This window comes from Lemur catta, chromosome 21 (assembly GCF_020740605.2).
Source record: "Lemur catta isolate mLemCat1 chromosome 21, mLemCat1.pri, whole genome shotgun sequence".
Lineage (NCBI taxonomy): Eukaryota > Metazoa > Chordata > Mammalia > Primates > Lemuridae > Lemur > Lemur catta.
The window spans coordinates 8,044,121-8,069,186 of record NC_059148.1 but is presented as its reverse complement, the minus strand read 5'-3'; the positions used below and the strand labels follow the sequence as shown (position 1 = coordinate 8,069,186).

The 25,066-nt window shown below is 49.3% G+C and overlaps 1 protein-coding gene across 6 annotated transcripts in view; it reads left to right on the top strand.

The window, feature by feature from the left end:
• The first annotated feature begins 686 nt into the window (after positions 1 to 686).
• The window catches only part of KLHL22 (kelch like family member 22), a 36,967-nt gene continuing 12,587 nt past the window's right edge, over positions 687 to 25,066 (top strand). Inside the window, exons 1-6 of one of the 6 annotated variants that reach the window (XM_045535220.1) lie at positions 732 to 752; positions 1,558 to 1,695; positions 6,174 to 6,283; positions 7,040 to 7,302; positions 16,128 to 16,293; positions 19,765 to 20,483. In XM_045535220.1, the coding sequence (XP_045391176.1) occupies positions 1,677 to 1,695; positions 6,174 to 6,283; positions 7,040 to 7,302; positions 16,128 to 16,293; positions 19,765 to 20,483 (1,277 nt within the window). In that variant the 5' untranslated portion in view covers positions 732 to 752; positions 1,558 to 1,676. Of the gene's footprint in view, positions 753 to 1,168; positions 1,475 to 1,532; positions 1,696 to 6,173; positions 6,284 to 7,039; positions 7,303 to 16,127; positions 16,294 to 19,764; positions 20,484 to 25,066 lie in introns of those variants that run through there. The other 5 variants (XM_045535223.1, XM_045535224.1, XM_045535219.1 and 2 more) reach the window with 5 other exon arrangements.

Sequence of the window (25,066 nt, the reverse complement as noted above, 5' to 3'; positions counted from 1 at the left end):
CCCATCGACTGTGTCCGGCTGTTCTTCCCAATACCCAGCAGGGGGCGCACGCCTTCCAGTGGCGCTGTCTGCTCTAAAGGAGGGGGTGGACGAGTGAAAGAGCTAGGGAATGAGTGAAGGAGGGAATGAGGGAGGGAGGAATGAGTGAGTGAAGGAGGGAATGGGGGAGGGAACGAGTGAAGGAGGGAATGAATGAGTGAAGGAGGGAGGGAATGAGGGAGTGAATGAGGGAATGAGGGAGCGAAGGAGGGAATTAATGAATGAGTGAAGGAAGGAATCAATGAGTGGACGGAATGAGGAAGTGAAGGAGAGAATGGGGGAGGGAACGAGTGAAGGAGGGAATGAATGAGTGAAGGAGGGAGTGAATGAGGGAGGGAATGAGGGAGTGCAGGAATGAATGAATGAAGGAGGGAGGGAGGGAGGGAGAGGAGGGAATGAAGAAATGAACAAGGGAATGAAGGAAGAAATGGATTTACACGGCGCGACCCTCGCCCAAAGGCGTTCGTTCATTTATTCACTCATTCGTTCAATCGTCCATCCCCGCCAGGCTCTAGAAGTCGCGTCAGAGCCGGCGCCACCCCCGCCCGCGGTCGCCCCCCGCCCCCCGGTCAGTCGCCCGCATCCGCGATCAGCCCGGCTGCGCCTGCGCGGCGCCCACGTGACGACCGAGGCCCCGCCCCGCCGGCCTTGCGCTCGCCCCGCCTGCCGCCTCCCGCCTTTCGCGAGTGCGGCCTCAGCTTCGGCGGCACCAGGTCAGCCGCGAGGCGTGGACCGGGCGGGCCGGGCCGGGCGGCTGGGAGCGCGGGCGGCGGGCTGCAGGGGGGCGGGCGTGGGCAGGGGGCGAGCTAGCGGCGCGGGACCCCGGGGCCCGGGGGCGGGCGCGGGCTGGAGGTGCGGGGGCGGCGCCCTGAGGAGAGCCCGCGGCCTGACGTGGCGGGGGCGCGGCCGGCGGGACCCCCGGGCGCGGCCGGCGGGGAGCTGGCGCTCAGCCGCGGGCGGGGCTCCGGGGTCCCGGGCGTCCGCGCCGCTGCTGGCTGCGGGCCTTCTCGCTCCCGGGCAGGCCTGTTGCCTGCGGCGGCTCTCGCACGGCCTTCCCGGCGGCGACCCTTGGGCGGCGCGGCGCGTCCTGCAACAGGCGGGCGGATCGGGCCGGCCCCACCACCCGGCCGACCTCGGCCCTCGGCCTGCAGGGCCTCAGTCTCCGCAGCCGGGGCCGGGCCGGGGCCGTGAGAGCCCAGCCTCACCAGCTCGCCCGCTTTCCTGAGGGGAGTCGGCGACCGCGCTGTCAGTGCAAAATCGCCTGATCGCGAAGTGTCGGCTGCCGGTTCCGTTTTATTACGTTCCGGGCGAACCGACCAGAACCGACCTGGGGCGGCAGCGCGGGCGCCTCCGCCTTCTGCCCCGGGGTCCCTGGCTCCGGGGCTCGCGGGGGACCGGGCTGGGCGCAGAGATGCCCAGGTCTGCTCTCTGGAAGGTTCGTTCCACAGCGCATCCCCCTCAGGAAATTGGGACCCACCTACCCCACCCCCACCCCCGGACCCTTTGCCTTTGTCGCAGGCCTTAACTTTATGTTGCCAAGCCTGGGGCTCGCCGAGGGCAGACGCTGCTCGTTTGGGGCCCTTCAAAGACTGAGGGTATGTGCTCGGAAGTGGTGTTGAGTGGAAAATGCCTCTAAAATGCTTTCGACGGTCATCCGTGAGTTCATAAAAATTCATTTTATGTCCTTCAGCTTGTACCTACTGGGGACATAAAACTTCTTTTCTGCTCCCCCCTAAAGTTTTGAACAGCTCAGACCAGAGGGATCTTGCTGATATGACTAGAATTGGGGACTGAGGGTGACTTAATCTAAGGGAGGACTCAGGATAGAGTAACTTTCTGTCAAATGAAAAGGGGGACACGAGGATGCCACTGAGTGAGCTCTTAAGAGCGTACTTTATCTGAGGAAAACAGGCCTTGGAAAGGAATCACAAAGGATGTGCTACATTTTGACTTTTTTTAATCTTTAAAAGTGTCAGTTATATAAATGTAGTTATACTCTGAAATGCCGTTTTTCATCTAAATCAGCAAAGATTAGAAAGAAACGCTGTTGGTAAGCTAGTGGTCTCGATCAGGTTCCCATACTTTGATGGTGGGAGAATAAACTGGTACAACCTCTATGGAGGGCACTTTGATAGTGTCCATTAAAATGACAAATCCAGTTACACATTAAAATTAAAATGACCTGGAAGTTCTGTATCTAGGAGATTTTCCCCAGCTATCTGCTATGTGTGTGGCATATTTAAATGATTTTCTGTGTACAGCTATTTGCAAAAGCAAACAATTAGAGGAAACCCAGATGTCTCTCACTAGGATTGGTGAAATAAAATATATTGATTCATACAGGGGACTATGGGAGGGGTGTGAAGTTGTGCAAAAGCTAGTAAAAAGGGGGAAAGAATATTATAGATTGATAGGTTCACCTGAGATTCTGTGTATGCCTGCTGGAAGAGTATGCAGGGAAGTGGAACAGTAGTTTCCTCTGGGAGAGAATGTGGTTGGGGCATAGATGGGAAGGCAATTGGAGTTTTATAATATCGTTTTTTTACCTTTTGAATTTGAATCACGTGAATGTATTACATATTGGAAAATACATTTGAGAATTTTTTTACTAAACATTTCAAACCAACAGGAAAGTATAGGGAATAACAGATCCCTGTCAAGTCTTTTTGTGGCTTGTCTTACATGATTTTTTTTTTTTGAAGTAATGAAACATTCCCTTTTTCCATCCTGAAGAAAATTATGACTCAGAATTTGACATTTATCATTTCTATAAAGGTGTTTATGCTGTTTTATATTAATACCGTAATGCCTATGTATAAACAATACTAAATAATATTGTCAGTGTGTTTTCAAACTTTTTGTAAATGAAATTGTACCATACATATTCTGCAATTTTCTGTTTTTTCTCTTCATGGCTTTGAGATTTTTTTCCACTTTGATGACTACAGCTTGAGTTCCAGTTTGCTCATTTTAATTGTTGCCTAGCGTTCTGCTGAATCTCTGTGCCATGACAGTGCTGCTTTATATGTGTGGTCTTAGGTGTTGTTGCACTCCCTGCTGTGCTGCTTCACAGCAGGGAATTGGTTCACTTTTCTTCACACCCGCTCCTCAGCACCTAGCTCACTTTCTTAAATTGTGCATGGTAAATGTGCTTTGTCTGCTCAAGGAAGTAGTCTTCCTGTTTTCTCAACATGGCAGAGGTGCTGCTGTGCTCACAGCAGATAAGGACTCTGCGTGGGGGCTTGTCGTCTGTTGGGGCAGTCAGTCCTCATGGTCACCCCTAGAAAAGGCGGCCCCCGTGGCCATGGTGGTGATGAGGAAGCTGAGGTTTGGATGTATGAGCCAAACGCCTGGAGTCTGTGGTTAGCAAGTGGTACAGCCAGCCTTGGGGGCTTTGAGATGTTTGTGAGTTAAAGCCCCAGCCCTTAGGAAACCTGAATCTCCTTGTGGTGGGTAGATTAGACAAGTTTGAGTGGTGAAGCATGTTTGTTGTATTCTTGATACAGTGATGGAGAAGCAATTGAGCTAGACCTTGACCAATATGCAGTTAGGAGAGACAAGAGGTACAGGTGGGAGGTTGAAGGTATTCAAAGGATGACAGATATCCCTTTTAGTTTAAGGACTAGTGACAGGACAGGGGAGGAAAAGCCTGAAGGAGAATTTCAAGCAGGGTCACAGGAGCCCTGAGCAGGAGGCAGCAGAGAGCCAGCGCTTGAGAAGTCTGATGGTGCACTCACAGGGGCATTTGGGGACCTCCATGAAGCCTGGGGATGAGGCAAGAAGTAGAGAAACTGGTTGGGGCTCATTGCTGAGGTCTGACCCAGAGCGGCGGCCTTGGAGGAGTAGGGGGTGGCTGTCAGAGCTAGGGGAGAGGAGAAGGAATCAGAACTAGAGGGTCTTATAGGGCACAGGGTTAGAAAGGAAAAGAGATAACTGAGATCAAGAGGTTTCCAATGTGGAAATGGTAGCTGTACAAATAACAAAATAGATCAGTTGGTGGGCTACTGCTGGATTAGGCAGTGAGCTGGAGGTGTAATTGGGAACGCAGGCTCTTAGGAAAGAAGAGTGGGCTGGAACAACAGGGTATATTGGATGAAAGGAAGAGATCTGAAAAGAGGGCATTGCTGTAGGGCAGAGTTTCCAGGCAAGAGAGAATCCTAAGCAAGAGGTGGTCAACATGAGACACACCTCAGCTCTTGCCATCTCTGGGGCTTTGTTGAGAAAGATCAGTCAGTCCAGGGTGGGTGTTAGGAATGAGTGGGTGGCAGAGGTCCCAAGTCCATGAGGCAGATGGAAGGGGGCAGGCACAAAGATGGGAAGCAGTAGAGGGTCCAGAGCAAACAGGTCCAGGAGGAGGTGGGGGTGCCTCTGAGCCTCAGTAGTGAGAAGAGAGACCTCTTCTTTTTGGCAAGTTTTATATTAGGATCTTTTTTTTTTTCTTTTTCTTTTCTTTCTTTATTCCTTCCTTCTTTCTGTCTTTCTTTCTTCCTTTTGTTTGAGACAGAGTCTCACCCTGTTGCCTGGGTTAGAGTGCAGTGGCGTCATCATAGCTCACTGCAGCCTCAAGCAAGTCTCCTGCCGCAGCCTCCTGAGTAGCTGGGACTACAGGCGCACCACCATGCCTGGCTAATTTTTTTCTATTTTTTGTGGAGACAGGGTCTTATTATGTTGCTCAGGCTGGTCTTGAACTCCTGGCCTCAAGCAATCCTCCCGCCTCAGGCTACTAAAATGCTGGGATTATAGGCATGAGCCATTGTGCCCAGCATATTTTTCATTTTTTATTTTTAAAGATACATGGTCATGTGCCACATAAGAATGTTTTGATTAACAGTGGACCAGACTGCATATATGATGTTAGTCCCATAAGATTGTAATTCCATATTTTTACTGTACTTTTTCTATGTTTAGATACACAGATACTTATCATGGTATTAAAAACTGCCCACAGTATTTAGCACCGTGATGTTGTGAAATATGTATTTTGTTTTCATCCCATTTCCTGGCATTCAACTCCTAAAATCCTTGGAACCTCCAAAGTGATGTCTTTTTGTATGTTGGCCAGCAGCCCCTAGGAAGCTTCAGGAGTGGGGCTGGTCACAGGAAAGACCAAGGCAAGGTTAGAGGGGTGGGATTTTCAGCCCCACCTCCCAGCCTCCAGAGAGGAGAGAGGGACTGAAGTTAAGTTGATCACCAGTGGTCAGTGACCACCAGTGGTCATGCTTATGTAATGAAGCTTCCATAGAAACCCAAAATGGCTGGCTTTGGGAGCTTCTAGATGGCTGAATATGTGGAGTTTCCTGGAGGGTGGTGCTCCTGGGAGGGCACAGATGCTCTGAGCCACTTCTCACATGCCTTGCTGTGTGCATCTCTTGATTTGTGATATCCTTTATAATAAATCAGTAAACGTAAGTAAGTGTTTTCCTGAGTTCTGTGAGCCGCACTAGCAAATTAATTGAACCTAAGGAGGGGGTTGTGGGAGCCCAAATTCATAGCTAGTCAGTCAGAGGAACAGGCAAAACAACCTGGGGCTTGCAGTTGGCATTGGAAGTGGGGGGAAGTCTTGTGGTTCTGAGCCCTTAACCTGCGTGGGACCTGACACTGTCTCCAGGTATATAGTGTCTGAATTGAATTGGAGGACACCCACCTGGTGTCTCCTGCAGAATTGATCCCTTCCTTGTTGGTGGGGAAGCCTCCCCTCCCCACCCCTGCACACATTTGGTCACAGAAGTCTTCTGTGTTTATTGTTGTGTGAGAGCAGAGGACAATTTCTGGTTTTTCCACTCAGGAGTACAGTAACGTGCTATATAGGTTTGTAGCCTAAGAGCAATACCATGTAGCCTAGGTCTGTAATAGGCTATAACATCTAGGTTTGTGTGAGTACACTCTATTTCATATGGTAGTTTTAGTTCTAGTAAGGAAAACCAAAAAGGAAAAAGTACACTCTATGATGTTTGCATCGTGATGAAATCAGCTAACAGTGCATTTCTCTGAATGTGTCCTTGTTCTGAGTGATGCATGACTGTAGTAGGTTATTGGAGAAAAAACACATTTTGGGGAGAGCAAAGTGGGGCAACATGAGACAGAGAAGGCAGATGTTCACGTCTTGTAGCTGACAGGCTGTGCTGTACCCACAGGACGTGCAGCTTGGCCATACCTCGTGGTGCAGGACTGGCCACTCCCTGGCCCTGGGTGGCCAGCTGTCCACAGTGGCTTCTGGTTGGTCCATGGCAAAAGTCTGTTTACGGTAGGTTTGTTTTACCAGTTGGGTTTCTGAGGCTCCCAGTGAAATCAGTTTGCATTTTTTGTGCATGCTTACTCAATTATTGGAAGGTAACCTTCAATTGAAAGCATGATGCAGATGAACTTGAATGCATCAGGCCCAGTCCAAGTTACTGTGCTTGGTTCTCCGAATCTCAGTAAAGAAAGGTAGGTCCTAGAAACAACCCTCCCTGCCAGCCCCCACCTCCAGACCCCTGTGTCTGGGTCTCCTGGCATTTTTATGCATCCATTCCTGCCAGGGGGAGCCCAATTTTGTTCTCTCTCAATGGGAGAGAGGAAGAGCTCTTGAGAACCTGGTGTATGCTGGTGCTTTATGTTCATTTTACCAGTTGTAGAGCACCCCAATGGGGTGGGTGCTTTATCTCCCTTTTTACAGATGAGGGACCAGGAGCAGCTCAGGTTGGTCATATTGTAAGTCCATGGTGGAGCTGGGCTTCAGCCCGGGTCAGTCTATCTCCCAAAACCCTTCTGTTTGACTGTGATGCTGAAGGAGAGAAAATGTGATTAAGGATCTTGGGGATGAGGGGGTACAGGTCATTAGGAAGAAAGCCAAACTGGACCAGAGGTGGGAGGAGAGAAGGAGTTAGGGGGCTTGGGATCCCAGGCAAAGCACAGGTGAGCTAGTGGGAGGCACAGGAGCATGGAGAGCAGCAGGTGCCGCCAGCCCATGCACTATGGGGGTGCTATCTGCCTGCTCACTCCCTGTCCCCCGTCTTGCCAGTTGACGGCCGTGGTGGTGAGGGGTCTTGTGGCTACCAGGATGGCAGAGGAGCAGGAATTCACCCAGCTGTGCAAGTTGCCAGCACAGCCCTCCCAGCACTGCATCAACAACACCTACCGCAGCGCGCAACATTCCCAGGCCCTGCTCCGGGGGCTGCTGGCTCTCCGGGACAGTGGGATCCTCTTCGACGTCGTCCTGGTGGTGGAGGGCAGACACATAGAGGCCCATCGCATCCTGCTGGCTGCGTCCTGTGATTACTTCAGGTGAGTTCCCTACACATGTTTTTATAAGGAAAATAACACAGGTATCCTAGCTCCAGTAGTAAAGGTAGTTGCAGGGGAGAAGGGGATGGGTATATTCACACCTAATAGAGGCAGTATGCACTTCGTGCACTTCATGCTTGAAGCCCTTACTCGGATGGGGCAAAGGCAATATATGTAACCTAAACATTTGTACTCCCCGTAATACGCTGAAATTTAAAAAGAAATGGTAGTGGCACTGACAGTGACTGGTCTCCTGCTCACCCAAGGGCCTCCCCGGCTGCTGATTGTGGCGACCTGGTCAACAAGCATGAGAGACAGAAGAGGTCCTAGAGTTTGTTTTTCTTTCAGCAGTCCTGTCTCTTGGGCATATTCTCTTTTTTCTTTTTTAGAAAGATACCATACTTGGCTTTACTCGTAATGTGTTTGGTAAAGTGAGTTTGCTGCTGCAAATACAGTATCTTGGTGTAAAACAGATTTTCTTTCTACGTTGATCTGGCTTCCATTCTCACCCCTAATGTTTTCATTTTGAAAATTTTCAAATCTATGGAAAAGTCAAAAGAATAGTATGATGAACACCTGAATATGAATTGTTAACACATTGTCACATTTGTTTTCTCTGGTTTTATACACACATACCTTTTTTTAAGACACTATGACATTTTACTGCTAAGTCTTTCAGCACTCCCCCTCTTCTTGTGATGCCAGTGGAAGGTTAGAAGGGCCACATGAGCCCTGGTCACTCCTCTGGGACCCCGAGGGTGCTGAAGCCTGAGGCCAGGTGATTATTGCTGTATCTGCATTGTCTGCACAGCTACATGATGTTTAGCATAGCCTCTTCCCTGGGCATCCACGTTCTGGCACTCACCTCTCAACCCTCAGGCATTAGCCTCTGGCCCTCTCAGTGGGCTCTGTGGCCCCTGTGGCGTTTCTCATGGCCTCCTGTGTGACCCCATCCTAGCACTTGGCACATTAGGAGGAACTGGAGGCTTGTCTGTCTCACCCAGTGGGCTGGAATTTCTTTCTTATCCCTTAGTGCCTACCACATGGTTGTCACATAGATAAACAATAGCAAATCAGTACACCGTCTCCCTTATTGCGTGTACTGCTCTGCACCCCAAGAGGTGGTCTCCCAACCTCATTTCGCACAGGTGAGATGAGGCTTAGAAGGAGTGAGGGCCTCCCATGGCTCTCAGCAGGGGCAGGATGGGACAAAAAGCCCAGGTAGTTCCAGTCCAGATTCTCTTTGATAATTCTTGTCATAAAGGCTTGGTTGCAGTTCTCTCACTCTCCATTTTTTTTAACTTTAGGAACTATTGAGCAAAATACTTTATTACGATTTAAGTGCCTCCTGTCTCCAGAGGGAGTTTATGGAGAATATGACCCAGTGGTGGCTTGATGCAGACATGTCCAGGGCCATCAGAGTCCTTTCAGTTCACTGGGGGGTTCAGCTGAGGCCTTTAATAAGCTTTAAGATGACATACAGGACAGTGGGCAGGGTGGGGAGCTGAGAGCCACCTGTAGGGGGCTTAGGGCTTGTGAGGAGAGGCTGGCAGGGGGTTGTGGAGCCTGTGGGACCTCCCAGGCTCCCTCTCCCAGCCCTTCAGGCCATGCTGGCTGTGACTGTCACACCACTCTTCTTGAAAAGAACAGTATGGACACTATTTGAATTATTTTGTGAAGAACAGAAGTTGCTTTTCAGATGTAGGGTTTGACTTCACCTGCAGTGCTGCCCCAGTGTGTGTGGTGCAGGGTTGAGAGCTGCTGCCTGAGGCCTCACATGGTCAGAGTCTCCTGGCACCAAGACCCTCCAGGAGCCCCGCTTTCCTTGTCTCTTCTCCCTCTGGTTGCCTGATGTCCTCTTGAGCCAAATCCACTGTGGTCCTGACATGCTCTGGGCCTTTCTTGCCTCTGTGCTCTTGCTGTTATTCTCAGAGCCTGTGCTGCCTTTCTCTGCCTTTTGTGCTGTGTGGAATTTTATCTTCCTTCCAGGCCCCCCTGAGGTGCTTCTTCCTGTGAGGAGCCTTCTGTAATTGTCCCTTGCCTTTTCCCAGGTGAAGGGATGGCAGTTTCCTCCCCACAGAATGCTGCTGGCCCCTGGAGGGCAGAGAGCTGTGCTGTCCTCTCTTTGGGCAGAGCCCTGCTGCAGGAAGCCTCCTCCACTATTCCTATGCACTCTGTGCATGGTTTAGGAATTGGATGGTCAGCAGCATCCTAGGTCTTCTTTTTTTGATTTTTGTTAGTACATTTCCACTGCCCATCTCTTGGCAACCTTGGCCCAGCACTTGCCTGCTTACCTCGTAGGCTCTGAGCTGCTTCCTTCTCTCTTCCTGGACTCTTATGGTCTGAAGGACCCAAGGGCTCTGTCCTTTTTATACAACCTCCTTGGATCACCTTGTTCCTCCCTTAGTTTTCATACCATCTGTAAATTATAAAAGACTACTTTTCTCAACTCAGTGCTTGTGGTTCTGAAATTTTGGAAACAATTAATGGTTTTATAGAAAAATAAATTGATAGCACTTTTCCCCCAGAAGAGAGACAAAGTTATATTCCCTACAAAAGCACAAAGCCCAGATGTTCCCCAGGGTAGCTGTGCCTTTTAGGAGCAGACACCAATGCCATTTCAACTTTTTCAGAGCAGTTTCAGAAAAAGAAGGGAAGATTTCAAAATGTTGTACTGAAGTTACATAACATTGGTGTCAAAATTGGACAGACAGCCAAAACACAGAAAGAAAACTATAGCTCATTTATGAATGACCGTGTGAAAATCCTCAGTGAGACCCTGGCACATGGAGTGCCACCATGCCTAACAGAACTTTCAGAGCAGTAGCTCCCAGCCCAGGTGGGCTTTGTTCTTGGAAGGAAAGATTAGTTCCATGCTAGGAACTCTTTCTTACAATGCATGGCGTTAACTGATCAATAGCAACCTAGCATATATCTCTATACGTGTATATAGCATATCTGCAGACAGGTGAGCAGGCTCGTGATTACCTTCAGTATCCATTCTCACAGTTAAAAAACATTTTGAGTAGGTGAAAAGGGATTTCCAGTGAAGTATCATTTTATCCTGTCCTCCCACCACATTCCCCAACCCCATGGTAACTAGTTTTTAAATGTTCCCATTCATCTATACACTGTTTCTTTTTGTAACTACTAGTCCACAATTCTGAAACCCCAAAAGCTCTGAAATTGAACTTTTTTTTACTTTTTTGCCCTAAAAACTCTTTTGAAATATGAAATTGAACTTTATTTTTGACATGGGGTCTCGCTTTGTATCCAGGCTGGAGTACAGTGGCACAATTATAGCTTGTGCAGCCTCGAGCTCCTGGACTCAAGCCATCGTTCTGCTTTAGCCTCCCGAGTAGCTGGGACTACAGGTTGGAGCTACCACACCTGGCTGATTTTTTTTTTTTTTTGTAGAGATGGGGTCTCACTATGTTGCCCAGGCTAGCCTGGCCTCAAGCAGTCCTCTGTCTCAGCCTCCCAGAGTCCTAGGATCACAGGTTTAAGTTGCCACTCCCAGCCTTAAATTAAACATTTAAAAAAAATCAGTTTGGTACAAATTCATTAAACCACAGAGCCTACTCCAAACTGATAGGAAACTAATAATGTTTTTTATCCTACTTAGTGAGAGTCTTTATATATTTTGTTTTGAAAATATTAAGATGTTTGAATATGAAGTGCTGACCCAGGTCCTATGGGTGTGATCAGTTAATGCCATGCATTGTAAGAAAGAGTCCCTAGCATGGAACTAATCTTTCCTTCCAAGAACAAAGCCCACCTGGGCTGGGAACTACTGCTCTGAAAGTTCTATTAGGCATGGTGGCACTCCATCCTATGTGGCATGTGTATACTATTTCTCACATTGAAAGCTGAATTCTGAAACACACCAGGCTTCAAGGGTTTGTGTGAGAGATCAGGTGCCTGAACGAGCTGTCACTGGAAATGTTTCTACCCTCCTTCACTTTACATCAGAGGCAGCACACTGGTGTGTCGTTTTGTACCTTGTGATATCCTGAAGATCCAGGTACCAGTAGTAGAGGTAGCCCTCATTCTCTGTGCTGTACCCTCCACTTACTTGATCAGCCTCCTGCTGCTGGCTGCTGGGTACTTGGTGAACATCTTTTTTTTTTTAATTGTGATTTTAAAAAACACAACATGAAACTTACCATCTTAACCTTTTTTAACTGTTCAGTTCAGTAGTGTTATGTATATTCACATTGTTGTGAAACAAATCTCTGGAACCCAGAACTTTTTCATCTTATAAATCTGAAACTTTTTCATCTTACAAATAAGAAACCCCCAGCACCCACCATTCCACTTTCTGTCTCTATACTGTAGGTACCTCTTAAGTAGAATCATGCATCATTTGTCCTTTTGTGACTGGCTTATTTCACTTAGCATAATATCCTTAGGGTTTATCCATGGTGTAGCATGTAACATTTCCTTCATTTTTAAGGCTGAATAGTATTCCGTTGTATGGATACACCATATTTTGTCTATCCATTGATGGACACTTGGATTGCTTCTACCTCTTGGCTGTTGTGAATAATGCTACTATGAACATGGGTGTACAAATATCTCTTTGAGACTCTGCTTTCAAATTCTTTTGGTTGTATACCCTGAGGTTGGAATGCTAGATCAGCTAATAATTCTGTTTTTAATTTTTTGAGGAACCACCATAGTGGTTACACCATTTTACATTCCTACCAACAGTGCACAAGGGCTATAGTTTCTCCACGTCCTCACCAACACTTGTTATTTTCTGTTTTTTAAAATAGTGGGCATCCTAATGAGTATGAGGTGTAAACATCTTTTTAAAATTTTTCCTATTTAAAGTTTTTATTTTGATGTAATTTCTGAGTTACTGAAAAGTAGTAAACATACAACAAAGAATTAAACATCTATGTTTGGTAAAGAAAAAAAAGGAAAAAGGGAGTAGGTGTATATTTTATTTTCCTTTTAGGCTCCTTTTTCTCTTTTTAAAAATCTTTTATTTTAAAAGATTTAGCTTGGGAACAGTGGTTCATGTCTGTAATCCCAGCATTTTGGGAGGCTGAGGCATGAGGATCATTTGAAGCCAAGAGTTTGAGACCAGCCTGGGCAATATATTGAGACCCTGTCTCTTTTTTTTTTTTTTTTTTTTGAGACAGAGTCTCACTTTGTTGCCCGGGCTAGAGTGAGTGCCGTGGCGTCAGCCTAGCTCACAGCAACCTCAAACTCCTGAGCTTAAGTGATCCTACTGCCTCAGCCTCCCGAGTAGCTGGGACTACAGGCATGCGCCACCATGCCCAGCTAGTTTTTTCTATATATATTTTAGGTGGCCAGATCATTTCTTTCTATTTTTAGTAGAGACGGGGTCTCTTGCTCAGGCTGATGAGATCCCTCTCTAAAAAAAAAAAAAGAATTAAAAATTAGCTGGGCATGGTGTCACGTGCCTATAGTCTCAGCTACTCTGGAGGCTGAAGTGGGAGGATCACTTGAGCCCAGAGGATTGCTTGGACCTAGGAATTGGAGGTTATAGTGAGCTGTGATTGTGCCACTGCACTTCAACCTGGGCGACAGCGTGAGACCCTGTCTCTTAAAAAAAAAGTGACTACAGCCTTTGCAAAGAGTGAGGCAGTCCTGTGTACATGGGCGTGGATGTTTCCAAGTCGTATCCTTAAGTAAAAACAGTAAGATGCAGAATATGACTGCCCTGGGGATAGCACTGCCCTCAGGAGGGGAACTGACTGATGACTGGGAGCAGAGAAGAGGAGACTTTCACCACCACCTTTTATATATTTTAAATCTTTTTTTTTTTTTTTTTTTTTTTTGAGACAGAGTCTCACTTTGTTGCCCGGGCTAGAGTGAGTGCCGTGGCATCAGCCTAGCTCACAGCAACCTCAGACTCCTGGGCTTAAGCGATCCTACTGCCTCAGCCTCCCGAGTAGCTGGGACTACAGGCATGAGCCACCATGCCCGGCTAATTTTTTTGTATATATATTTTTAGTTGGCCAGATAATTTCTTTCTATTTTTAGTAGAGACGGGGTCTCACTCTTGCTCAGGCTGGTCTCGAACTCCTGACCTTGAGCGATCCACCCGCCTCGGCCTCCCAGAGCTAGGATTACAGGCGTGAGCCACCGCGCCCGGCCATATTTTAAATCTGGTACCATATATATGTATTACATAATCAAAAAATAAATAAAATGTGAAAATAGCCACTCTTACATCTCAGTGTTGCTGACTGTCATATTTAACCCATGCACTGCCACACTAGAAAAAAAATTTCCCCTGTGGCCACCGTGTTTTATTATGAAAAGAGAATAAAAACTTTGAAAACAAAACAATCATTTTTGGGGGGGGGGGGACAGTTTCCCTCTGTTGCCCAGGCTAGAGTGCCGTGGCTTCAGCCTAGCTCACAGCACCCTCTGACTCTTCTGCCTCAGCCTCCCCAGTAGCTGGGATTACAGTCATGCACCACCATGCCAGCTAATTTTTTCTGTGTATTTTTAGTTGTCTGGCTAATTGCTTTCTATTTTTAGTAGAGACAGGGTCTCACTCTTGCTCAGGCTGGTCTCGAACTCCTGACCTCGAGCGATCCTCCCACCTCGGCCTCCCAGAGTGCTAGGATTATAGGCATGAGCCACCATGCCCAGCCCAAAACAATCCTTTTTAATTGAATGAAAAATTTGTTACATCATCAATAAAAAGTAATATAAAAATTTGAAAATTAGTAATGTGAAAACTTGAAAAATAGTTGATAAGGGTAAAGTGTTTTTCTTGACTTGTCAGGCTTAAGTGTAATTTAAAGGTAAACATAGGCCGGGTGCAGTGGCTCACGCCTGTAATCCTAGCACTCTGGGAGGCCGAGGCGGGCAGATCGTTGGAGCTCAGGAGTTCGAGACCAGCCTGAGCAAGAGCAAGACCCCGTCTCTACTAAAAAAATAGAAAGAAATTATATGGACAGCTAAAAATATATATAGAAAAAATTAGCCGGGCATGGTGGCACATGCCTGTAGTCCCAGCTACTCAGGAGGCTGAGGCAGAAGGATTGCTTGAGTCCAGGAGTTTGAGGCTGCTGTGAGCTAGGATGATGCCACGGCACTCACTCTAGCCCGGGCAACAGAGCGAGACTCTGTCTCCAAAATAAATAAATAAATAAATAAAGGTAAACATAAGTAGAAAAATGAAATTTATTGACTTCTATTCATTTAATCCACATTTTTATAATTAAATTGTCAATAGGTAAAGGGATGCGTGAGTTATATATGCTTCACGAGGCCCGGGACTCAAAACTAGTGTATTTAACATATGGAGCAAATGTTAAATACAACTCACATAGCAGTCAGTGTGTTAAATCTTCAGCTCCAGCCTCTTACCTCCAGACACCTCATCAGCATCTCCACTTGGATGTCCCATAGACGTCTCACACTGACCGTACCAGGAGAGGACTCATGACTGTCCTGTTCCTCCCAGGTTCCCCGCATTAGTAGAAAGTCCCTGTCTACCCAGCAGCTCCACCCAGCAGAGAGCCAGAGTCCTCCCAGGCCCTGCTAGCTTCGGTCTGTCAGCACATTCTTTTTTTTTTTTTTTTTGAGACAGAGTCTCCGTTGCCTGGGCTAGAGTGCCATGGTGTCAGACTAGCTCACTGCAACCTCAAACTCCTGGGCTCAAGCGATCCTCCTGCCTCAGCCTCCCAAGTAGCTGGGATTACAGGCGTGAGCCACCACACCCGGCCATGTCAGCAGGTTTTCTGCACTGTGCCCCAGGGTTGTCCCAACTGGTGCTCTCCAGCCACACTGACCTCCCAGGGCCAGGGTCACCCCTGGCCTCCAGGCCTACAGAAAGCTCTGGCCTAACTGGTCATCTTCCAGGGGCCCCTCCTCCAGCACCTGGGTCTGAAAGCCAGGCAGCACGTACCACTCTCTCTGTGTGAATTCCTCAAAGCAGCATTTCATAATGCTCAGATTTCAGTCCAGACTGCACCTGGCCTAGAGGTAGCTGGACCTGGCCCCAGGGCCTGCTTGGCCTTGTCCTGTGTCCTGCTCACTTCCTTCTCATCTTGGCTGCCTTGCGTGCCAAGCTTTTCCTTCTTGCCCCGGGACTTGTGCACCTGTTTCCTCCACCTGGGATGCCCTCCCCATGGCTGGCCATGTGTGGCTCTCAGCCTCATCCTTAGGTCTTAGTCCTTGGGAGGGGGCTGTCCCCGCCCCTTCTCATCGCCCCGCCCACCCCCACTCCCAGCCAGTGACTGATGCCCTGTTGAATTCCCTCCCGGCATATCCGCCATCTTAAATACCTTATTTCCTTTTTTCAATTTTTCTTTCTTATCGTCTATCTTCCTTTGCTAGCATTAAACTTGCACAGAGGAATCTTACCAGTTTACTTCACCGTTACTCCTTGTGCTCTTTGAGTAGTACTTGGCATTTGGTGGGAACTGAATAAACACGTTGGATGGAATGACTACTTGTTTCCCACTAATTCATTCATTCTTGTGAAATGTGCTCTGGAGTTGCTGCTGCTCTGATTCAGGAACTGCACTAATGGGCGCAGCAGAAAGCAAGCATTGGAGGTGGGTCTGTCCTCTTGAGGCTCACCTGGGACCCCCCTGGGGCCCATGAAAAAGGAGACAGGGTGATTCCCAGGAGAGCTGCCCAAATTTGGTCAGGATCCAAGTAGAACAGCTCCCACGTGCAGGGTATTCACTCAGCACAGCACGGGTCAGCCTGCCCCATGCCAGCCCCCGCACCCGTGCTCAGACCCCACTCTGGACGCCCTTGCTCTAATGGCCTTGTCTCGTGTCCTGATCGCTATGACTCCGTTTTCTTGTCTCTTCACTTTGCAGAGGAATGTTTGCTGGGGGATTGAAGGAGATGGAGCAGGAAGAGGTCCTGATCCACGGTGTGTCCTACAACGCCATGTGCCAAATCCTGCATTTCATATACACCTCTGAGCTAGAGCTCAGCCTGAGCAATGTGCAGGAGACACTGGTGGCTGCCTGCCAGCTTCAGGTGAGGCTCGTCTCATTGAGACCCGCACCCAAATGGGATTCCCCATGATGCCTGGAACGCCTGTAGGGCAGTGGCATTTTGGCTGGAAGCTGAGTGAGAAGGGCAAGGACACTGAGTGGTGAAAGAGGCCACAGAGCAGGGAGGAGGCTCGGGTCATGCCCTGGGAGCTCGAGTGCAACTGCTCCAGATGCCCCCAGCCCAGGCTCGTCTACCTTTGCCCTCTTCTCATTTGCTGGTTTCTTCCCTCGGCCTAACTCCCTGCCGTTGAAAGGATCCTGCACATAAGCAAGTGGGCCAACCCCAAGGCCATACATGGGATGTTCCGTTCGCCCTGGGGTCTGGCGATGCTGAGCATCCCCCAGCATTGCTGCCAAGGGCCTTTCTACCTGTCCCTGTGCTTGGCCGCTTGTATTAATATCTCTTGAAAACCATTTTCCTTTCTGTTACTGAACTTTAAATACTTGTTTTCTGTAGAATTGAAAAAGTTTTCTGAGGCTGTGATAGTGTGAATTACATTTGGGAGATTCTATTGAATCTCAGTGGTATAGGTGCAGTGACACAGGGGTGGCCCTGCAGGTGCCTGTGAGCTATCATCAGAGGCCTGGTCTGGGTTAAGAGTCACCTCATCCCACATTTTTTGAAAGTGAAACAAAACGCTTTGCTGAGTTCGTCATTCTGACCTTTCTTCAGATGAAACCATGTTTGGGGCAATTAGAAAAAAACTCAAGTCATAGGAAATCCAACCTGTTCCAGGATGTCTGAGGTCCTGCTCTGCGACCGTCCTGTCAGCACCCTGGGCTCAACCTAGGGGGCTTCTTGAGTTCTTCTACATTGTTCATTCCCCATACTCAAGTTCAGACAAGGCATCCTTGCCAGCATTGCTTGTAGCCATCTCTGGCCTCCCATTTCTGTTTCTGCTTTCTCTTCCTCCCTGCATTGATCATGCACACTGACACCAAATCATCTTCCCAGACACTGTTTTCTCTCTCTCCTCAGTCAGCATGGTGACCTGCAGTCTCTTCCCACAGGTTGGGCTGATGCTTCTGAGTCCCGGGCCATCTCCCCAGTGCCTCAGAGGTAGCAGCCCCCTTTGTTTATTAACGTAATGGGCTTCTCTGCAGTACCGTTTTAAAGCAGGTTTTACTCAGCATAACAGTGTTGAGCCCATAGGCCTACCAGATCTTGTTTGCTCACATAGCTAGTGATAGCTGGTGGCTTAGGCCCCATGTGCTGTGCCCTGCACTTAGCCTGGGATCAGACTCTTCACAGTGTCCCCAGAGGCCTGGATCTGAATCCCAGCAAACCCATCCCGCTGGGTCACCCAAAGCAAACATATTCCCTTCTCTCAACCTCTCTTGGGGCTCCTTCCTAGGCCAGGCACAGGCTGGTTCCCCTGTAAGACTACACTGGGCAGAGGGGCTGCTGCTCTGAAAACAGAGTGGGAAAGTGAGGCAGCAGGGTCCTCTCAAGGAGCTGCTGCTCAGGCTCACTCAGGGCTGTTCGCACTGAACATTCAGCCTACAGCCTGGTCTTCAGGACCCTGGCCCATGACAAAACAGAAGTAGCATTTTTGGAAGAAGAGGCAAAGCAAAAGTGCCTGGAAAGGGATAAAATGGAAGGTCAAATGAAGACGTTCAGGACCTAAGACAGCACCCCAGGGACATCTTGTGTAGGCACATACTGTCCAACAGTTACCAGACGTTCCTTTAGTCCTTAGGACATCCCCTGGCAAGCAAGCATTAGATGTCTTTTGAGTTAAAAATTTTTTTGGCTGGGCACGGTGGCTTACACCTGTAATCCTAGCACTCTGGGAGTTGAGGCAGGAAGATCGCTGAAGCTCAGGAGTTGGAGACCAGCCTGAGTAAGACCAAGACCTCATCTCTACTAAAAATAGAAAAATTAGCCAGGCGTGGTGGCGTACACCTGTAGTCCCAGCTAGTTGGGAGGCTGAGGCAGGAGGATCGTTTGAGATTATAGTGAGCTATGATGACACCACTACACTCTACCCAGGACAACAGAGTGAGATTCTGTCTCAAAATTTTTTTAATGTCATGATAAGCTTCAAGCGTCAATCAGCAAAATTATTCTATTTATGTGGTTACTTTGCTGATCCCGGATAAGTCAGGTGTTCCTATTTTTAGAGAAACCATTTTGTCCCATTGAACCCATGGCTGGAATTGCCCCAAAAATCAGTGGCAGGGGAGTTCCCACAAGGTTGTGCCCCAAACTGTTCTGAAATGGGCTGGTTGGGATTCCAAAGAAAGAATCCAGGGTGGTCAGTCCAAAGCATGTATTAGGGAAACTTATATACAGAGTGCTGCAATGTATCCTCACAACAGGCAACAGGAGAAGAGATGAGGGGTCAGGGTATGGGGTTTATGTGAGAGTTTAAGGAACTTGGCTCAGGGTAGGGCTGGTTTCTTTCAGGGTTCTGGGCAACAACCTAGATACCTTTATCAGTGTTCAAGGCTGCAGTTTGGGTTCAAGCCTGCTGGGAAAATCCTGCAGATGACTGCGTCACAGACATAGGGGGACCCTGGAGAAACTCTAAAATCCTGCTTTCTTAAAGAATTTATCAAAACCTGGTTTGTTATCCCAGGCAGTTTGCCCCAGGGCCCTTCCCTTTATCTCCTACCCTGCCATGCTTTGGTTGTCTGGTCACAGGGTGCCTTCATGCCCGGCTCCCTTCCACCTAACTGCTGTCCTCTCTCTCTTGCCCTCGTTCCACCTGATGTGCCTCCCCAGGGCTGGGGAAGGGGTGATGTGGCTGCCAGGGAGCCCTTGCACTCACTGGAGTCTAGTGGGTCTTGACCCAGGCGGGGGCCTCAGGATGACCTACTTGCTTTGCAAAAATTCTGAGTCAGCTTCCTGGACGTGTACTGGGCAAGTGTTTGGAGCGCCCTGCCAGCAGCCCTGGTGCTCCTGGGGAACTGGGTGGGAGTTCTGGCAGGAGGAGAGAGCTGGGTGTGTTTTCAGCCCCAGCGCCGTTGGAGAGGCAGACTCTTTTGGGGAGCCCTTGGTGGGATGGGGGTAGTCCCGGATCCCTTCCAAACCAGGGCATCTGACACAGGGACTGTGTGTGCTGCACCCTGTTTCTCTGGAGAGCCAGTACTTTTGATCTAAAAGGGAATTGACACGTGTCAAGGGTCTGCTCTGTGCCAGGTAGCACCTGTGCATGCTCTCAGTTTCAGTGTGTTCCTGTTCATTTTAACCATCCCTGCTTTATAGACAAGGAAACTGAGGCTCAGAGAGGTTGAGAACATGCCACACATCTCCTGTTTGGTATGTTTCCAAACCCAATCTGCAGTAAGCTCTAGTTGTCTGCAGTGTGTCCAGAAAGGTTGGGGACAGTTGAGGGCTTCTGCTCTGCTTTCCCCTCCAGGTGGCTGTATTTCTGCTGCCATCCTGTCTCCCACCCCCAGACGCTCTTCACCAGCCCAGCCTTGAACTCAGGTGTCGTTTTCTCTGCAGATCCCAGAAATTATCCACTTCTGCTGTGATTTCCTCATGTCCTGGGTGGATGAGGAGAACATCCTCGACGTCTACCGGCTGGCCGAGCTGTTTGACTTGAGCCGCTTGACCGAGCAGCTGGACACCTACATCCTCAAAAACTTTGTGGCCTTCTCGCGGACTGACAAGTACCGCCAGCTGCCGCTGGAGAAGGTCTACTCCCTCCTCAGCAGCAATCGCCTGGAGGTCTCCTGCGAGTCTGAGGTGTACGAGGGAGCCCTTCTCTACCATTACAGCCTGGAACAGGTGCAGGCTGACCAGATCTCGCTGCAGGAGCCCCCCAAGCTCCTCGAGACAGTGCGGTTTCCCCTGATGGAGGCTGAGGTCCTCCAGCGGCTGCATGACAAGCTGGACCCCAGCCCACTGAGGGACACAGTGGCCAGTGCCCTCATGTACCACCGTAATGAGAGCCTGCAGCCAAGTCTGCAGGGCCCGCATACGGAGCTGCGGTCGGACTTCCAGTGTGTCGTGGGCTTTGGGGGCATTCATTCCACACCATCCACTGTCCTTAGTGACCAGGCCAAGTACCTGAACCCCCTGCTGGGAGAGTGGAAGCATTTCACTGCCTCCCTGGCCCCCCGCATGTCCAACCAGGGCATTGCAGTGCTCAACAACTTCGTGTACTTGATCGGAGGAGACAACAATGTCCAAGGATTCCGAGCTGAGTCCCGATGCTGGAGGTAAGTCAGGGTGCTTGTTGGTACCTTTGTCTGCAGGTGATACTGGGGTGTGGCAGTCATTGATTGAGGGGCTGGTCAGGGGTATGTTATGCAAGGGTGCATCACCAAAGACCTGGTTGCCCCTCAGCCTTTCACATGAACGTCATGGCTCATCAGGGGTACACCTGTGTTACGGAACGAAGTCCAGGTGAAGTCAGAGTGCACTGCAGTGAGATAAGGGAGAGGGGCACCTGGATGGCCTACTCTCCTGTGTGTCCCCTGCTCCTTCCCAGAAACCCTCTCACCCTGGACACCTGCCCACTTGGCCATGTTGGGGAGGGGCTGTGTTGTGAGTACATTGTGCAGGAGAGGGGTCCGTGGCGGGACGGGCAGTCAGGGCCCAGAAGAAGAGGACCTAGGAGCTGGAGAGTGCTGGCCAGCGTAGCTGATCCCTCCATCTTATTCTCTCTGAGCTTTGACACCTCTTGTTTTAGCTTCTGTCCCTCTACCAGGCTGCTTTGCTCTTTCTTCTCTTAAACACCAGCCTGTGGTGGAGCAGGCTTCCTGCTGCTGAGCCCCTTGCCAAACTTGCACCTGGCCCTGGAGTCAGCTGTGTGCTGGGCACAAGTTCCCCTGGGAGGAGGCAGTTTTACAAGAGGAGGTTTTGTAGACTACTGAGGTCTGTAGGATGCTTCTAGCTCTATCAATCGGTTAGTCTGTGATCCCACAAATCCATTTCATCAGGCAGAGCAAGGGACTGTAGGTCAAGTTCCCGTAGCCTCAGCTAATACTAGATTCCCAAGGACCACCCCCACTGTACGTTGGTGCGTGTGGGAAGTCTCCCCGTCCTGCATGCTGAAGATGGGGCCACAGAAAGAGATTGCCAACGATTTCCATCAGGGCTGATGAGTTTATGTTCTTGTTTCTGTCTCCTAGGGCAAGGGTGGGAGTGGGGTCTGACCTGGCCATGCCACTTGAAATGAAGCAAGGTGACCCTGATCAGGGAGGAAATGGCCACTTCTGCTCAAAGGTTGACAGTGATATGTTGTGATTAAATATGAGGAAGGGCAGAGTTCAGAAAAGAGGAAGCAACTACCTTCATTTCCTCCCTGATCAAATGCTGTCCCCAGAGGGTGTGGCCACACCAGGTTCAGGTTTCACACTGGCCAAGCCTCGAAGCTTCTTTTTTAGGGGCTCAGTTTCCCAGTTGGGGGGCCAAGGCCAGACCTCCCTATAACCTGCAGACTTGCAAATCAGATCTCTCCAGAGTGTTTCAGCCTCTGGCCTTCCCAGAAGGTGGAGGCGGCTATGTGCCCAGCAGGGAGGCTGGGCTTTTCCATAGTGTTGTCCCTGGGGGTGGCAGCTGGGGACTCTGCCTGCCCCTGTACTCAGTCCCCCATTATGGGCTGTTTATTTCAATTTCACTCACTATAGTGGTCTGAATTTCCTTGTAAACATGTGCTGTGAAAGCAAAGCCAAACTCTGGATAATGCTAATTTTAGCCCCCGTAATCACTAACCACAGTCTCAAACTCCAGTCTGGGAGCTGGATCACAGTGGCAGGTGGAGTTAGTTAGCAAGACCATCTTGAGGGAGCAGGGACAGGGTGGAGGCGGCAGGAAGAACCACTGCCTGCTGCTGGTTAACCCGGGGCTCTGTCACCTCTGCAGAGGGAAGGCCTCAGTAATCTCCCAGCTGACACAAAACTTCCAGGTAAATCTCTTAATTTGAATGGTCTAAGAGTTTGGTTCTTTCTCTTTCTTCTTTCATAATTCACCAGCTTAGAACCTAGAGGCTTTCAGAATATAATAAAACAAGATTTTGTGGTAAATTAGGCTTTGCATTTTGTGGAGTTAGTATTCACCAGATTATGTCTTAAAGTATTTATACAGAAACTGCAACAATTATAATAACAATTTGGTTTTTTCCTTAGACATTTCCATGGCTGTTAATATTTTAAATTGCATTTAGATTTTAAAAAATGTTAATAGACACTTAAAACATAACTAGTCATGGAAATGTTTAAGTTATGGAAACACAGAAGAAGAATAGTCCACTAAATTTCTTAAGAACCCCCAGAATGTTTTTGTACCAGCTCTAGAGTTCACTTCTGAGTTTACAATAGGATGATCCAAAATCTGGATTAAAGCAACTGTCCTAGTCCATCCAGGCTGCTGTAATAAATATCAGAGACTGGGCAACTTAAACAAATATTCATTTCTCACAGTCTAATGCTGGGAAGTCCAAGGTCATGGTGCTGGCCCATTCGGTCCTGGTAAGGGCCCTTTCTTGCTGTGTTCTCACATGGTGGAGAGAAAGAAATCTCTAGTCTCTTCCCCTGATAAGGGGACCAGTCCTCATCATGGGGGCTCCACCCTCATGACCTAATCACCTCCCAAAGGTCCCACTGCCTGATAGCATCACATTGGGGGTTAGGGCTTCAACATATGAATTTGGTGGGACACAAACATCCAGTCGTAGTGCTTTTCCCATCTGTGGCCATACCACCCTGAAGGCGCCCAGTCTTGTCTGGTCATAGTGCTTTTCCCCAAAAAGGAAAGCTTATTTGTTTTTTTTTTTAGAAAATCTTTATATTCAAAAGGAAAGCTTATTTTTATTAGAAAAGTATTACTGGAGGATTTATTCTGAGAAAGTGGAAAATTAATCCAATAAAGAGGAAGTGATGGGACAGGACACAGTAGGGAAATAAGAAATCAGCAAAGCTTTGCTTATGTCTAATTTACTGATATGTGGTGCGGTGTCAGTGTGTGGTGTGTGTCTCCTTAAACCTGAGGCCACAGCCTCTGAAGCTGTGAGGGCAAGAGACCAAAAGGAGCCAGTGTAAGCACGTGGAGGGTGTTGTCTCACTCTGGTGGGAGTTACAGACATTGATAGGACTGGCCTGAACACAGGGGACAAGAGACATGTACATAAAGGGACAGAGCACAGGAAAGGCAGGAATGGCACCATTTCTAGCCAGCTAATGGGGCCTCCGTGAAAACTGTGCCCCGAGCCTGGATTGCTGGTGCCCAGCCAGACTGTCCCCTGGCTCATGCCCCCCACTCGTGCAGGTCCCAGACGCTGCCTTCTCAAGAGGCCTCTCCTGGTCACTGGAAAGCTCTGCCCTCCCCAACCCCACTGGCAAGCAGGTCATTCGTCTCCTTACCTCACTTTGTTTCCTTCCTGGTGACTGCCATTCTATCGAGCACTCATTTGCTGTTTAGCCTGTTTCCCATCCTGCAGTGGGAGGCAGAGCCCTGGCCTCTCGAGGGTCCCTCTAGATGCCCAGCGCTGGGCACTGTGCCTAACACACGTCGGGGGCCAGCAAATGTTGGTGAAGTGAATGAATGGTTTCCTTGCTGGTAATCTTCCTCCTTTGTTTAATTCATTCAGCAGAAAGTGAGATCTAGGAATACAGAAATGAGCCCTGGTCCTTTAGGAACCACCCCCCACAAGTTAACAAGCACCCTTTTTGTGCTTGTCCTGTACGATTCCTCTTGATAGCTTTTCTAGTCAGGTAATATCACCTTATTTGACAGGTGGAGAGCTGAGTGGACACTGAGAGATTAAAACTGATGCTGGACAGGGCAGAGCTGGATTCGCACCCGGTCTGTTCTCTCTCCTGGTACCCCACCTCCTGAGGCTCCTGTTCCCTGTTCCTGGCTTGGGGGTGGGTGGTGCTGGCCACGTGCCAGGGCAGCAGGAAGCAGCTGCAGAGCAGGCCACCTGTGCTTTGGGTGAAGGATGAAACTGATCTCTTCACTGACCAGCCTAGGGCACAGGCCAAAGACAACTTTATTTACTCTTCTGAGCTAGTTGAAGTTAGACTTGTTCTCTTTGGAGTAGGTCTTCCTTTGCAGAAATAAAAACACTTGTCTGAAGGAGGCTATAACTATCTGTGGGCTGTTGGGCAAGGAGGCTGCAGGAGTAGGAGCTGGTCAGATGCTGGTACCTGGGTAGTGGGGTCAGGGAAAGAGAGGCCCCTCATGGCTCTGTGATCATCTTTGTCCGCCCAGCAGCACACCTGCCTGCATGCTCCTCATGGGCCCAGCACAGTGCCAGGCCTGGGGCACGGTGAGAAAGGGAAGAGGCTGAGAGGGTCCCCAGGAAGTGGGGAGAGCCTGGGGCTGGGAGGTCTGGGAAGGTGGATGTGGACAGGGGCTATGCAGGGCCTGGGGTGCTGGGGTACAGGCATCTGGATTTTGGTGTGTGAGCAGCAGCTTTGGTGGTGTGGGTGGGAGCAGAGAGGCAGGTGTACAGGGCTACACTGAGCACACGTGAGCAGCCAGGTGGAGATGGCTGGGAAGGTGGCATTTGCACTGTGGTTCCAAGATCAGGAGAAAGCGATGGGTGACAGTTTTATTTTATTTTATTTTTTTACAAAAGTTGGCTGGGAAGGAGGGAGAAGGCAGGGCTGTGACCTGGGACAGCTGCATCTACTGTGAAAGAGGCAGGAGGTGGCCCTGATATCAGCAGTGCCTGAGGGGTACTGGGCTCAGCAGTGGCTCAACATCCCTCCTGCCTTCCCCCGCCCCGTGCCTCAGGCCTGGGCTGCCAAACATTGCAGGCCCCTCCCAGGTGGCCCTCAGCCCAGCAGCCCACCTT